The sequence below is a fragment of the Vulpes lagopus genome, chromosome 8 (genome assembly GCF_018345385.1).
Source record: "Vulpes lagopus strain Blue_001 chromosome 8, ASM1834538v1, whole genome shotgun sequence".
In the NCBI taxonomy this organism is placed as follows: Eukaryota; Metazoa; Chordata; class Mammalia; order Carnivora; family Canidae; genus Vulpes; species Vulpes lagopus.
In genome coordinates this window covers 16,818,944-16,835,378 of record NC_054831.1, presented here as the reverse complement: position 1 = coordinate 16,835,378, position 16,435 = coordinate 16,818,944, and the positions used below count along the sequence as shown (strand labels likewise).

The window sequence follows — 16,435 nt, the reverse complement described above, 5'->3', positions numbered from 1 at the left end:
GTAGAGTTGGAGAGCACCAAGGTAGCAAGGGCCAGGGAATGAGCCAGAGCACTGGCAACGTCCCCTGCCCCTGCTCTATGCAAAGCATCTCAAGGGCTACAAAGATGGGAAGGATGCTGTCCCTGCCCTTGAGAGGCTATAGCTTCTCTGGGTTGCTTCCAGTGAAATGGGAGACTAATCTCTACCCTTCCCAAGCAAGGGCTGCTGTGAGATGGATCCATCGGTTAGAGCCCTAGAGAAGACATGCTGGAAGCTCATTACGAATGTCAGATAACAGTAGGGGGAGCAGACCCCAGCTTCTAGCACCTTGCTCTCTACTTGACCAGAGACCACTTGCTCAGAGCAAGTCTGGGAAGATAGTCTGTATCTGCCCTGGACCAAGAACAGGGTCGCTGTGACTCTCAGTCGAGTTTTTCTCTGAAGCATCTCACATGCCATTTCCAAACTAACATGACAGAGAAGCCATGGGTTCTGAGGCATGAGAGAGTTGGAAAGGAAATCTCACGTCTATAAACCCAGAAATTCCTCCAGAGTGTCCACAGAGTCAAGCTTCTTCTTTGCAACTAGAATAACATGTGCCTCTTCCAATGACAGACAGTCATGCACAGAGCCTCCATGCACACGCACCCATACACACATGCGTGCCCACACACACTGAGGGCCAACTTCTATGAGAAAGATGAGACTATTTTTTTTTTCAAAGAGGAGACCACTCATATCCTAAGCGTTTCAGGGTCCTACTGAACAATCTTCCAACCCCTTCCTCCTGCCCTCCCCTTGACAGAGGATGCTGATAAGGAAAAGAGGTCATCTAGTCTCTGACACCTTAGAAGGGCTGCGGACATCCTCCCAAGCACGCTGCCCTAACACCTCGGGTGTTCCTGCACTGATACCCTGAAAAAGCCATTCTGGGCTTTCCAGCGTTCTTAGGGATCAGAAACCTGCCAATTTCTACACTGTTTATAATTTCTATAATTATTTCCTTTTTTTAACCTTAGCATTTCAACAAGCTCATTTTGAAAATGTCAATCTGTCTTAGCTATAGTACGGGAAAGGCGGTTTTGTCTAGGCTGGGCCCATCTGAAAGAAGAGCAGGATACCTAGGGGAGGGGGGAAGGCCAGGAAGGTGGGCGCCAGGTGAAGAGGCCAAGGTGTAGGGGAGCTTTCAGCAGCCCCTTCCCTGCTGCACACTCTCTTTCCAAAACTGTCTCAGACTTGATAGGTGTGGGATCTGTCCCCCAAATGCTGGGTTCAGTGCCCACCCTCAGGGCCCTTTCTAGGAAGTGCTCAGAATCAAAGATTTACCCCACCGTACCCCCACCTTGCCAGAAAGGTTCCAGAATTTCATCCATTCCCAGAGATTTCCAGCTTTCTAAGGTCATCTCAGGTTAAATGAGGTACTCCAGTCCATGGAGACACTTGAGGAGAGCTCATGATTTCATATGGGGGCTGGGGAGTGGGGGGTAGGGAACCATGTAACCACTTCCACTGCGGCCCCAGGCCTCCCAAGTAATATCTGTGTTTTAATAATAGTCTTCCTAAAAACCATGCTGCCTGGAGGAGTGACGGGACTGTCGTGACATTGTAGAAAAAGCATAGGATGGCACTATGGGTAAAAGACATGAAATCTTGAGCTAGTGGGTCTCAAAAGTCAAAGGGTCTAAGGCTCTTTCTTCCTGGAATGTTCTGGGATTCTCCCACTCACAGCTCTGTGGCTCTGGACAAGCAGTTTGAGCTCCTTGGAGAGTCAACATTCTCACCCTTTGACTATGGCTTCCTAAGACCCCTACCACATATTAATTGTATGGTAGAAAGCTTAGCACACACCAACCCCCTGCAGGAGAGACCAGTGAGGTTCATGGCCAAAGGAAACTTAGCCAATCCTCAACCCAGCTTGAGTAAATACCAGCCACACAGACCACAGGCTCTGCAAAGGGTTGGGGGTGGGGGCGGGCGGGGTGCAGTCTCTACAGCCTGATCCTTCCTTAGAGCCTTCCTTCCCTGCTCATCCTTCCAAGGACCAGCACCTGTCCATAGGGCAAGCTCCAGAGAGACCCTAAGAACTCTAAAGCCATCAATGCCCTCTGCTCTCAGCTACCCCAACAGCTGCCTCAGCTGAGCTCAAGGGCAGCTCCCTCAGAGAAGGTGGGCAGGAAGGGCCGCTGGCTTTACTCAATGAATCCACAAGTGTGCGGGTGTGAGTACGTCTTTGCCAAGCTGGCCCCAGTTGATGAGAAAAGACTCCCCAGAGTGAAAGAGGGGAAGGACAGCCTTTCCACACTGATCAAGGCTACAGATCAGACTTTCCACATTGCTCTGCACAAACTCCCTGACCTTACGGGCCCCAGCCCCCACCCTCAGCCCTCCCTGCCCTCACTCAGAGGAGAGAGGCCTGTTTATCACTCTGGGTGGGACCCAAGCCTGTGGGGAATTAAAAAGAAACAGCCAGCTTAGGTTGCTATTGTTTTGTTTAAACAAACCGCTGGCTGGGCTGACTTGGAGAGGAGTGAGGGGGTGGCTGGGAGCGCAGAGCAGGCTGGGCTGGGCCGCCCTGGGCTTAGCCCCCATCTCTCAATCATGCTAGAGCCGCCAGAGAGCCAGACAGCTATTTTGGGAGAGTGGCTGCTAGGGCCTGGGCCCTCACATCCTCTCCTGAGCCAGATGGGTATCAAGGAGAGAGGCCTCCATTCCCCAACCCCTTTCCCCTGCCCTGGTACCCACTGGCTTCTCAACCGCTGGCCACAACTGGGCCCCATGCCAGCCCTGGGTAAGACAGGGCCTGACACTGCTGAAAGTGGGCCAAGGCAGAGCTGGCATGAGCCCTGCTGTTCCAGGGACCAAATTTAAAGTCGGCCTGGATGCTCCTAAGCAGACAAGACTGGAAGGGGGGGAGTTGTTGCGGCTTGCTGGAAGGGTGCCGGAGGACAGAGATCTCACCTGCTCAGGGTGAGGAAAACCAAGTGGGAAAGCGGCCCAGGGTGGAGGGCCCCATTCTGCAGTCTCCCACCCATTGTCCCAACCGACTGTCTCCTAGCCTAGACAGAGACAAGCCTGGGGGAGGAGATGTTCTAGCCAAGGAGGCCCAAAGTAAGAACAGTTGGTAGACAAGCTACAAGACAAAGGGGAAGACATCAGGAGGCTTCAAGAAGGGGGTGGGGGGCGCGGCTTTGACTGTGTAGCAGGTAAACCCAACTAGGAGTTGGGTCCCCCAGCTGACCCTGAGAGTCTCTGCAGAGAAATAGGAGGAAATCTCACAGCTCCCCACTCCCAAACCCTCATCCTGAGCACCTCTGAGAGGGGAAGTAGCAGAGGCTACACCAGGAGGGCTTGGTGGAAAGGTGGCCAGAGCACTGTTAGGTGTTGGCAGAACCAATGAAAAGCCATGCTAATCACCATCATTAAGGCCATAAAACCCCACACCTAGGGGCCCCCGAGCTGTGGCACGGACCCAGGGGCCCGGCTCCAGTCCCTTTCATCTAAGCATCTCCCAGTCCTGCACAAACAATAATTAGCACCCGCCCCCGGGATCGCCTCATTATCCCACAGACGCGGAGCAGAGGGGAGAGGGGAAGGGAAGGAAGAAGAGGGAAACTGAGGCCAAACAATCTGCCCAGGGGTTATGGGCTGAGTCCAGTCAAGGCTGGGGAAGAAGCTGCCTCAGAATCAGTGGCCTCTGCCCTTCTGGACTCAGGCAGCCATCAGCCTAATGTTCTGAAGGCCCCAAAGAGAGTCTGAGAGGCTGGGTTGGCTTAGCAAGGCTGGGAGGATTGTCAACCCCTGCCTTAGATCTGACCGGACCCCATGGGCAGAGACCTGTATTTCATGCCCAGTCTAGGGGCACAGGTGATAGGAATGGAGCAGCCCTTCCAGAAATGTCCTCTCGCTCTCTCCAGTGGTCATGGCATCCATCTCTTCCTCCCAGGCCACCCTCAGCAATGCCCATGTCTATCCTCTCTCCCTGGACCCCCTGAGGCACCATTTCAAACCCCATAGTCTGTTCTGGCAACATGTCCCAGGAGCAGCCATACATGTTCCTACTCTCCTATCTTACTCCCTTGGGGAGAGAAAGAAGTTAGCAAAACCCACTTGGACTGAAATGTGGTGGTGGTGTGGCCTTCTGCTGCCCCAGGGGGAACCAACACCTATGCCTGTCTCTCATTTCAGGGCATTGATATAAAGAAAGGGAAGCTCCAGGGCCAGGAGTTGTCACGTGAGTACGATCCTCCCACATCCCTTGCCCCAGCCAGGGCAGCGGTGATGACCACAAGAACCATAATAATGCAACTTAATGTTGAGACTTGGCGGTGCAAAAATGCACACAACCTAGGAGTTTACTCATACTAACTGCTAATTTAATGGTCACATTGGTCTTTGGAGGCTGCTTCCACCAGCATCTCCATTTTATTTTATTTTATTTTATTTTTTTTTTTTTATATTTTATTTTATTTTATTTTTTAAAGATTTATTTATTCACGAGAGATACAGAGACAAAGAGGCAGAGACATAGGCAGAGGGAGAAGCATGCTCCCTGCGGGAACCCGACATGGGACTCAATCCCAGGACCCCAGGATCACACCCTGAGCCAAAGGCAGACCCTCAACCACTGAGCCACCCAGGCATCCCAATATCTCCATTTTAAAGAGAATGAAACCCAGGAACAAACCCACCTGACCCACGGCTCACAAGGAGTAAGGGGTGGGGCCAGCTTTCAATGCAGGGGTCTGCGGGGAGAGCCCCGTAACTGTTCTCCTGGAGGGATTGGCAGGGTCACTCCCTTCCCTAGCCTGCCTCCCTGCGTTCCCCTGCACCCAGTGCCACCATGCGCTGGCATGAGGCTCCAGAGACCTCCCTTTTCTCGGATGCCCGCCCTTCCCATCCCTATGCATCCCCAGTTCCATTCGCCCTCGGACTCCCCCTGCAAGACCATGCCCTCTACTCAACTTAAAGGGGATGCTCAGGTGCGGACCTGGCCTCTGAAAAGGACCGAGCAAAAAAGACAGATGAGCCCCATAGTCTCACGACACAATGTGAGGTCAGACATCAGATAGGCCTGGGTTCAAATCCCAGCTTCACCACTTCTATGGGCCTGATTTCACCTCTCAGAGCCTCACGTCCTCATCCAGAAAATGGGGATAACACTCATCTTACCAGGTTGTGGCGAGGATTAAGGAGATGTCACAGAGGAAGGTACGTAGCCAGGGCCTGGCATCTAGAAGTGGCTCAACATGTGTGTATCCCTTTCCTTCCTCCTCATGACCCCTCATCTCTACTTCCGGGGAGGATGATTCTTCAGGAAAGCCCTGGTGAGAGGGGTACAGTCTCCACTCCCCTGAGGACAAATTCCCAGCTGCATAGAAGCAGTGAGTTCCAACTGCAGCCTCATGCACACAGAATCACGGACACCAGCTCTTTGGCAGCGTGGAGTGTGCCCACCCTCAAGTGCACTTGGCAATCCACGCATTCACCAGCCTTGCCAAAAGTTGACCCAGCCACTTCTGTTTCTCCACACACCATCACACCAGTTCTAGCAACACCTGCACCTGCACCAGTATAGACCCCAAGTCATACAAATTCACATAGCTCCTGGCACCCCTTGTGCTGTTCTGACTCGGAGCACACACGTGCGCCTGTATCAGTCTGCAATCAGAAACTCAGGGAGAGATGACTAGGCAGGAATTCCCCTGGCCGTGAACATGCTGGAGGCCCCTGTGGCCGGAAGTGCACCATGAGGAACACTTCCAAAGGCTCCAAATAGCGAGTGGTTCTTGTCTAGTGACCGGGAGAGGGAGGTGGCCATAAAGCACCGACACTTCCTCCCACCAGCATCCTTACTGTGAACACTCCATCCCCACCCACCCCCAGGAAGATTCCTGGCTCTTTAAAAGGGGAGATGAGAAGAGTGAAGGGGAGGAGGCAGAGGCACACAGATTGGAAGGAGGCCCAACTGGAACCAACCACAAAAGTCTGGCCCACACAACCCCTGCATAGATTTGGGAAAGAAGGAGAGGTGCCCCCAGCCCACCTCTCCTCTACCCTAGAAAAAGACCTATCTCCTGCACTGAGGGCAAAAGGGAGGGTTGATAGGCCTTCTCCTCCGGAAGAGCCTGAGTGGGCTCCAGTGCCCCAAGCACCCAGATCCTACACTTCCATGATCAAACCTTTGAACCGAGTCCCACCCACCCCCGTAACCACTTCCAGATCCTCCGGATCCAGCCAAGAAATTGGCTTCTTTGGGAATTGAGTTCATAAGGAAATGCTGAAAAAATAAATAAAAATCCACTGCCAAACACTCGCACAGAGGAAGATGGGTTTCTCTTGAGGCAGGAAATCCATCAGGATACACTAAAGCAGCAAAGGGATAACACCAACACCCACTGGCCAAGAAAGGCCCGGGAGTCCCACCAGCGCCCAAAATCCTCAACCAGCCCACACCTCGTTCTCCCTGCACTGCCCAAGATAAGGTGCTTCCTAAAAGAAGCTACCGAGGCTGAGATCCTGCCAAAGAGAAATCCTAAAGGTTAGCAATGGGTAAGCTCCCAGCTGGGACCCCAGGAGAGTTGAGGGGGACCAAGAAAGGCACAGAGAACTCTCTTTTCCTCTGGCCCAGGGCAGCCAGGAGCCCCTGGGTACTGTGCACTGGGGGCCTACCCTCTGTCCTTCTTCTGCCCCTAGCCTACCAGCCTCCCTCCCCTCCAGCAAAAACTGGCTTCCACCGCTACCAGTTCTTCATCTATCTTCAGGAAGGAAAGAACATCTCTCTCCACTCCAAAGAGAACAAAACTCGAGGTAAGGCCTTCCTGTCTGCCAAAGCCAGTATGAATTCTGGGGTGGAAGTGGATGCTTGTGCATGAATGGGGAAGTTGGGACCTTGACCCCTACCCATGAGCCTTGGAGGCCAGAGTCAAAGGGTGGCCTTTCTGGGCAGTAGACTGGAATGAGTGTTCTAAAGAAGGTGTTGGCATCAGATGGAATCTCCCCCAAGACGTAAGTCCCACAGACCAAGATGGTGGCTTTAGTTGGGTGGGTAGGTCTATAAGGCCGGGTCCCAAAGGAAATAACTGGAGCCAGTGAAAGAAGCATTTCCCCAACTCAGCCTTGAATGGCATGTGCAGGCAGCTACCCCGCAGCACTTCTGCAGGTAATTGTACCCTATAATTGAGTCTGATCTGGGCAAGAAGGCCCTGGAATGCCATCCTGCCAGTCTGTCTTCATTGGTCGTTAATTGCTCTGTCTGCCCAGTACTACCTCAATGGCGCAGCAAAAACTTCCCTAGCCATGCGCCTTCCACTAGCTTCTCTGAGCAGCCCTTCTGTATCCTGGAGAGGATCCACTCCCTGTAGCCACCAGAGCTGGGGAGCGGGAAGACCTGTGGACATCTGGCCACTGCAATGCCTCAGGCAACTCACCTGACCCTATGTGAGCCATGCCCCTCCTCTGAGCCTTGGATTTCTCTCCAGGAAAATGGGAAATAAAATATGCTCTCTGCACTCTATCATCTCCCCATTTGGGGGGAAGGGAAGATAACGTGGAACGTACAGATGCCATCTCGAGAGTACAAACAGCACATCCCCCAGGCTGGCAGGAGGGTGAGTGGGTGGGTGAGTGTCATCAGCCATTTGCTCTCACCCAGTGACCCTGACCAACTTCTACCTACTGGGAAGCCAGGGAAGGTATTGTTACAAGGCTGTTGCCCAAGGCCCCAGAGGTTGAACGAAGGAGGCCTTCAGGTGTGCTAAGCAGGAGCCACCAATCACAGAAGGCTCTGGGCTGCCCTGAAAGCAGAGTTGGTGCAACCTTTCCACTGGTGAACCCTCCCCAGGTGCCCTCAGCACCTTGCCAATCTGTACATCTGCTTAAACTGCTTTCCCAGAGACACACTTGCAAATCTGGAAACAAAGAAAGACAAGAAAAATGTATCTTGCCCAAGCCAAGATGAATTTCTCCTGTTCCCTGGATCCGGCTCCTCTCTTCCACCGATCCAGGCACTGCACTTTCTGGGAGCTGAGAACTAGCACCTCAGCCCACCATGTTCCCCCACAGAGTAAGGCAGTGCCTCTGAGACCCACGTTAGACATCAAGGTCACAAAGCCCACACCCTGGGGGAGGGGAGGTAATGCTCAGGCTGTCCCCTGAAAGAACCCCCCACCCCCACCCCCGCAGAATCAAGTGTTTTCTGAAGGGTGGGGTGGCAGGGGAAGGAGAGACAGTAGGTTGTGAAGCCAGGAAGAGCATGAAAGGGGCAAAGGAAGAAGGGAGGGGCATGTCGCAGACACTTGGCCCTGCCATGGCTGCGGTCCTCGGGTTTGATCCTAGCTGGTCCTCCAGAAAACACGGTGGCTTGTGTGCCCCTCCCATGACACTGGCAGCAGCAAAGAGGCTCAAAACCTACCTAGACTGACACCCATTTATTGTCCCCCCAGTCTCTGCCCAAACCACAGTTTGTTATGCACACCCCTCAACACACACACACGTACACACATACCCCTCTGATCTATGTGAAAACTTAGGAACTGGGCTTGCATCTGGGCAGTCTCTTGACTTCTGTGCCATTTTGCTTGCTGCTAGAAATGGAGGTGGAAAAATTATCCTCCCAGGTGAGCTCTCTGGCCGGCCAGGGTTCCAATTCCACCATATGACACCTTCCAGTGCTTAGGATAGGACACTGATTCCACTGCACAGGGAATGTTCCCTGCCCTCAGGGGGCTTACAGTCTACTTTGAAAACACTTAAATAACAATGCAAAGCAGCTTATAATTAAGCACTTAATTGCATGTTTCTGGCTTTAAAGACAACTGGAGATTAAGTAGATTTAGGGATTGTCTCTACCTTCCTAGGATCCCCTTCCCTCCAAGAAGACACACCCTCCTTAGCCAGGAAGGGTGCAAAGGTATTTTACTGCAGGGTGAGGAGATCTGTACTGCCAGTCTCCAGCTAGTGATGTGATGTGTGGGCAAATCAGCTATCCTCTCTGAGCTTCGGTTTCCCCGTCTAGAAAATGAGGGGTTGGACCTAGATGATCTACAAGTCTGGATGGCCCTGAGGCTACATGGAAGAGGCGCGGCCTGGGCTGGGCCTCAGAGAAGCAGGACATTTGAATTCTTCAGTGAAAGAGAGAGGAAGCCCTGGGCTGGAGAAACCACAGATGCAAAGATAATTTTTTAAAAGTGAGAAGGGGCACCCCTCGTGAGAGGCACTGAGGCCGTGAAAGGAGAAAGGGGGAAGCTTGCGCAGTTTCATGAAAGCCCAGCAGAGGCATGATCTGGGCAGGTACCGTGAAGTGTCATTAGACATAGCCCATGGGAGAGGCGACACACAAAAGCCACCCTTTAGAACTGACTAAGCTGGAGCGGTGGGCTGGACTCAGGGGAGCAACAGCACAGGAGGCCGCCAGAGGCATGGAGATGTGTGCCTGGATGAACCTGGGGGGCCATGGCAGTAACAGAAGCCGCCCTTGCACTTCGTTAGAACTCCAAAGGTCTGGCGCTCTCTGAAGCACCTGCACCGTGCTTGTGGATGCAGGGAGCCCCAGGCTGGGCCAGCCCTCAGGAGCCCAGGACCTGGAGCCAAGGAACACAGGCCCTGGGCCTTACTTTGGTCTAGTTTTCTCCCCATGGGAAGGTATCCTTGGAAAGACAGGGGAGTCCTAGGCTACATATGGTAGAACCAGCCACTTGTGTTTCCTGGACAAGGAAGGCAGGGACACATTTCATGATTGAAGGGGAAAGCCAGTATGCAAGAGCCAGGTAGAAAGGCACCCCTGAAGGACAGTTGACTTGAGCCCATCCTATTGGGTCCTTTCCTCCCTAGGACTTAGGTGTGAATGACAGTTTAGGATGAGAAGCAAGTGTGACATTATTCTAGTTGAACTTGTATGACCATGGGGGCTGGGGAACATTGCTCAGTGCCAGGGACTGAAACCCTCTCCAAGGTTTTTCGCTATTCTGTGACCTCAAGACAACAGATATGGGGTCAGCAGATGGGATACCTTGATATATCCATTGTGTGGCCTTGGACAAGCCACTTCACATCTCTAGGCCTCAATTTCTACATCATCAAGATAAGGGATTGGACTAGCTGGTCTACCATTGATTGACACTTAACAAACTTGCTCCCAGCTTCCCAAGTCCCCCCACCTACCCCCAAGTCCTGTGAGACAAGTGCAGCAAGCAAGTGATCAGACTTGCCTAGCCCAGCCAACTCCACACACTTCTGGGTGGAAGCCCTCCCTCAGACGCTGATCTGCCAGGACCATAGCGAGGGCCCTAGAAGAGGATTTGGAGACACCTTGCTTCAAGTTTATGAAGCCCTGCCTTCCCACCCCTCCTGCCTTTACACAGCTCCCTCCTCTCCCTGCTGGTTTCCCCACAGCATGCTGGGCATGATTCACAAATGCCCTCTGCATTCGTTGGGATGATGTCGAGCGTGTGTAAGGCAGCATTGTAGGTGCTGTGGGCAGAGAAGTGAGCCATGTGGACCAGGTGCCCGCTCCCATGGATGTATGCTCTCACCTGGTGTAGCTCTGTGGATAATTAGAGCTCACGGAGCCAGTGGAGGGAGAGACTCAGATAGTTGGAGCATGACCACATCCCAAACAGTGAACAACAGTGAAGCTAAGAGAGCCCTCTGACCAGAGCTGGCCCAGTTCCACTGACATTTGTCCCAAAGGCAACACCTCACCCTCCCAAACTTGGGCCTGCAACACATTGGACTTGCACCTCTGCCTCCAACCTCTCCCAGCTCTCATACCCACCCCCCTGCACCTTCTATGTCCAAAGCCCAAAATCTGGCCTCGGGGCTCATCTGTGGCTCGCGACGGTTCACCCCTGCATCTTCTTCCGCACAGCCACCTTGGATTCGGCACCTAGGCTCCTACTACTTTGTAGGGGAACCAGCTGAATGAGTTGAAGGGACATGTGCGACAAGTGCCCACACACACAGTGCTGGTTCATACCCCATCCTGGGCCCCAATCTATACCACGTGCTGCCAGGCACCCACCAACTCCTGCTGTCTAAGTCCATGGTGGAGCCTACCACGCTCCCCCTCGGCCCACTGATCCGGGCAGACCATATCTCCCGTTCCCCCATTTCGCCCATTCCCCCATTTCTCCTGTTCCCCCATTTCTCCCATTCCCCCATTTCTCCCATTCCCCGAGCCGGATGGCCCTGCCTACCTGCAGAACACCAGCCCTGCCCTCCCCCCCATGATGCTTTTCCACAGGGCGGTCTTTTTTTTTAATATTTTATTTATTTATTCATGAGAGACACACACACAGAGAGAGGCAGATACAGGCAGAGGGAGAAGCAGGCTCCATGCACGTAGCCCAACGTGGGACCGGATCCCATGTCTCCAGGATCACACCCTGAGCTGTAGGCAGCACTAAACCACTATGCCACCAGGGCTGCCCCTCCACAGGGCGGTCTTATCTCAACTTGACCCTGCCCTCCACTGCTGGTGTTCCTTCCACGTGCTCAGTGACACTGTGTTGTGCCTCCTTGCTCACCCACTTTCATCTTTTTTGTATTACTCAATCATTTTTCACTTGCACGGGTCCCACTTCCACCATGAGGCTCTAAATTCCTTGAGGGAAAAGCTCACCTCTGCCGGATATTTCCTCTTAACCACCTGGCCCTGTGCTCTGCCCACTGTGAACTTGCAGTCAATGAGGATGTTTGTGTAGGGGACACACCCACGTATGCACATGTACAAGCCACACACACACACACACACACACACAGCTGTACATTCTCACACCCCCATATATTCAATTCATCATCAACTTCCTTTAACACCTGAAAAGACTGCCACCCCTGTGAGCACCATGACCACAACTGACAATTTTGGCCTCCACATGCTCCCCTGTCCCAACGACAAGCAGGCGGGAAGGACCCCTTGTGCCTAGCCTCTCCACCAGCCTGCCCTGCCTCTCCCTGGCTGTTCCTTCACTCAGCTGCCAGACCCTGTGGGGTGCTAGGACCACAGCCACTGCTCCCACTGGGTGAATGAGGAGACTGAAGCCCAGAACCCTGATGTCTTAGGGATCCACAGTTAATAGCAAAGATCTCTGACTTTTGGGGCAAGGCTTTTTTGCTCCTACCGCCCACTTACCCACATTCCCTCTCCCCTCACCCAGACCACCAGACATCTGAGCTCTAGTGTGGGGATAAAGAGTGAGCAAGTCCATCCTAAAGCCCTGGGTGCCCTTGGCTAGCAGCAGCAGCCACCTGAGGCTGTGGGCTCCCGGGCCCCTCTCCCGGAGAAGGCTATAGCACTGTGTGGAGACTAGAACTCCCGGGGAACTGTGGTCTGTGTCATGCCACATCTCAGCCACCTGGCCCGGAGGTGTCACGAGCCAGCCTCACGGCCTCAAGCTCCTCTCACAAGGGATCTGGGGAAATCCCCTCCGTGCCCCACAAGATGATGTGCCTCTCCAAGGCAGCGAGCCCAGGATGGTGCCACAGTGCCAGGGGAGCTAACGGGCCACACCAGCCTCCGTCACCGCCTTGCTGGGGCAGCCTCTGAGACCTGCAGAGAGACTGTTCCTTGCAAAACGGGACGGGAGGGGTAGAGGAGGGTTCCTGGGTTCTGGACCAGGTGCCATAACCCACTCCCCAGCACCACCCACACCTGAATTGAGCAACTCCTGGGCTGAGACTTGCCACACAGCAGGGTTTAAGTCTCGCCTGTGGCCTCTAAAGGCCTGAGGTAGCACCATGGGTGACTGAGACAATGGGCTTTGCAGGGGAAATGTTTGAAAGCACAGGCCAAGGGCAGGAAGGCAGCAGAACTCCAAGCAGTGTCAACATAGGAGGCATTGATGGGGAGGGACAGAGGCTGGGAGAAAATCTTGCCAGGCCTGGTGGCAGCGAGGAAAAAGTACATGGTGTGGGCAAAGATGGAAGGAAGGGGGCCCCCGCCTGCAGACCAGCCCCAAACACACACAGAGACACACACAAACACACACAGCCCACTGCAAAACAGCCCCTCCCCCCTGCCATGACCTCCCATGGTGGTTCACCTGGCCAGGCCCCAGAACCCCCCGGGGCCCAGCCCCTGAGTCACTGTGTGGGCTTGTGTCAGGCAGCCCTCTTCTGCCTCCCAAGGGCCCCACCCACCTGGCAGAGCGGGTAGGACTGGGGGCCTGGCAGCAACCCAGATGGGGCCATCCTGGGCAACTCTCAGACAGGCACCCCGGCTGGGAACTGCCTGCACCCTCCACGGGCCGCAGGCAGCCCTCTTCAGGAAGCACGCCCCGGTCAAGCTAAACATCACCAGTCCAAGGCAGTATTGAACAGATCATCGGGAAATCACAGACTATCCCCAAATTTCAGCCAGAACTCCAGCCGGCTACCACCAGCAAATCCTGGAATTGATCACCGGAAGCTGAAATTGACAGCTCGGAGCCTTCTCTCCCACCCCCTTCCCCACCTGACCCCCACCCCCCACCCCGGAGAGGGAGGCATGGGTGATCCATTTACTGGGTAAATAGGAATTGCACTTCTACTCTCCAGCCCTCCAAGTGCTCCAGAAGAGCCGGGTAACCCCTGCCCACCTCCGGACCCTCCCCCCCCTCCCCCTCCCCCAGCATCCCTATCCTCACTTCTACCAAAGTCAAAGTGGTCCCCTCTACCCCAAGCCTCTCAAGCCAGCAGGATCAGCCACTCAGCAAATATTCTCCAGGAGTAATTGGATGTGATGGAACGAGGGCTTTTCAGCTCCTGAGTGGAAGTCTCCGGATGTCATTTAATGGCACAAAAAATAAGAGGCCCAGGCCTCCCGCCTACCACCGCCAGGACATCATTAATCTCAGCAGAAAGGCATCAGTGCTTCTATCACGCAGCCAGCCCCGCGAAGAACCAGACAAATTACAGACCTGAGCCGGGCGCTCGATGGGGCGGTTATTAGGCTCGTGTTCAATTTTTGTTCTTTCTTCAGGGCCACTATCCCCTGACAAGAAGCAATGGTGTCCCTAGGGAAAGGGGTGGGTGAGGTGGCGGGGAGACAGGGAAGAGGTGGCCGCCTTGGTTAGACACGACTCGCCTGCCTTGCAGGACAGGGCAGCTGCTCCTCACAATAGAGGCCCAAGCAGCTCAGCTCACAGAACAGCTCAGGGGAGGGAGACCCCAAGTCTCAGGACCCTGCCCACTTGTTCTGCAGCCCACCTGAGTGGAGGCCTCCATCCCAGTGGGGGCTTCCCAACCCCTACTTTCTGGGCTGAGAGGGAGACACTTGAGGGCCCCCTGAGGACCAAATGGCAAGTCAGGTGGGAGATGTCCCTTGGCTAGAGTGAGGACACACAGGGAACACTGCCCTGTGCCCCTGGGAAGTCTTAAGAGTGAGCCTGCTAAAGAGACCAGGTGTGATGCTAAGAATGGGACCCCATCTGCCAGGAGCTGCAAAGTTGTGCTACTGGCCAAGGCCTAGCTTGTTACTAGTCCAGTGTTCGTTGTTTTGTATTATAAACCTGTTGAGGGAAGGAGTAGGACCTCAACGCAAGCAAACCCGCTGTATGCCCAGCAGACACCGGGAAGCAGCTATCAGTTGGGCCGTCAGATTGCCCTCAGCCCAGAGGTTGCTCATTCTAGCAGAAGAGCTGTCCACCCCATTCCCACAAGTCCTCTAAGGGGGAGGAACCAGGCCAGAAGAATATTTCTCAGCCCTGGGATGTCTATTTAACCCTGATAGGCCCAAGAGGGCTGTCCAATCCCATGTGATGAACCACTCCCAAACAGTGCTAAGCCAACCCCACAGCCTGGGGAAGCTGGGGGCAGAGAATGACTATCAGACCTGCCCCAGGGCGATTCCAGAACTTTCTAGCCGTCGCAGCTCCTGAGACTCAAGCTGGGAGGATGAGTAGCTGAAATCTTGGAGCCCTCTCCCAATTGTTGAAGTCACTGTCTAGGAGAGATTGGGCACCCAGTGGTGGCTCAGAAACCCCTGATGGCTTTAGGTAAGCTCACCCAACTCTCCTCTTGGCCCATTTCTGGAACATCTCTCACATCCAGCATCCTTCATCGCCAACGTCTTCCCTATCAGCACCAACCAGTAGGGGAGAGACTGGCCCCTGGGCACAGCCAAGGCATAAGGCTTCCCGGGATGGGAATGGTGCCCCCAGGGTTGTGCAGAGAACATCTGGCACATCCTACACAGCAGCCCCACCCTGAGGAGACCAGGCCCCAGTGTTCCAGCAGCAGACATCCTCCTCCTTTCTCCCTCACTCACTACCCCTGCCCTGAGCCTAGGAAGAGCCCATCCTGGGTGGGCCCGAGGGTACGAGGGGAGTGGCCTGCGCCAAGACAGCAGCACCACCCTCTTCCTGCAGGGTAGCAGCCTCTGCAGCTCCAAGATGGAGCAGTGCCATACAGGATGGGACTTTCCTCCACATGGTGACCACGAAGCCACAGCCTCTGAGCTCCCCATCTCTCCCCACACACACCCCTAAGGGCCTGACTCACCCCTCTTCCTTCTAGAACTTGCACAGGGTCAGTTCCTCTTGCCCTTTGTGGCAGGAAATGGGGGTGTAAGTAGTCAGGGCCCAGCCAGGGGAGGAGGCAGTAGGAGGCTAGCAAGCTGTCCTCGCTCTCCTGAGGGACATGGGCTGGTTTGAGGAACTGCCCAAGAACCACAGCCTTGTCGGAACTGTGACCAGGAAGGAGCTGTGAGGCCCTTAGGGCAATCCAAGCTCAATCAGGAGAAGTCCTCTGAGCTAGAGAAGGGCAAGGTCCAAGGGAGGGGAGCCAGGTCTCCCTCAGGGTACAGGGGATTTCTTTCCACTGCTCACCCTGATCTCGTGATGAGAGTTTCAATTCCTTCCTGCCCACCAAGGTTTCTTCCTGCCCTACTCGGTGGGGAAGGCCCCCTTGTCCACATGCCAGTCACACACCAGTTCACCCATGAGCACTTTTCCTGGCTTGCAATTGCACACACACACACACACACACACACACACACGAATACACACATGCACACACTTTCCCAGGATCACGGTACCACCAGTTCTTTTCCAACCAGCCAGGCTCTCTGGGTGTGAAGACCATGCCAGGCCAGGTCCTCACTGCCTCCCTTCCCAGTGGAAGACCCCACAGCACTCAAACACCCACCTGTCGTCACCTTAGCAGCAGCCTTACCCCAGGAGAGGGTCTCCCAGGACCCAGGGCCTCTCTCCCTAATCTGAGCATGCAGTCACCAGATGGGACCTGTGGGGACCTGAAGAGGCCCTTCCCTGCATCCCTGCCCCTAAGAAGCATCTTCACCGGAACCCCATCTTGTGCCCCATCCTCCCATCTGTGCACTGGAGATAAAAATAGTCCCCCCTTGTGAGGATTAAGTGTATGAATATGCATGGAGTTCCTGGCGCATAGGAAGCACGATATAGATGTGTTATTACTATTATTATTATTTGCATTATCATTATTATTGTCTTGTTTCTTTGGATTA

The 16,435-nt window shown here is 54.3% G+C and overlaps 1 protein-coding gene across 5 annotated transcripts in view; it reads left to right on the top strand.

The window, feature by feature from the left end:
- The window catches only part of PEBP4 (phosphatidylethanolamine binding protein 4), a 248,890-nt gene that overhangs the window by 230,914 nt on the left and 1,541 nt on the right, over nucleotides 1-16,435 (top strand). For all 5 annotated transcript variants that reach the window (XM_041767325.1, XM_041767328.1, XM_041767326.1 and 2 more), the window contains exons 5-6: nucleotides 4,165-4,210; nucleotides 6,673-6,786. In XM_041767325.1, the coding sequence (XP_041623259.1) occupies nucleotides 4,165-4,210; nucleotides 6,673-6,786 (160 nt within the window). The remainder of the gene's footprint in view (nucleotides 1-4,164; nucleotides 4,211-6,672; nucleotides 6,787-16,435) is intronic.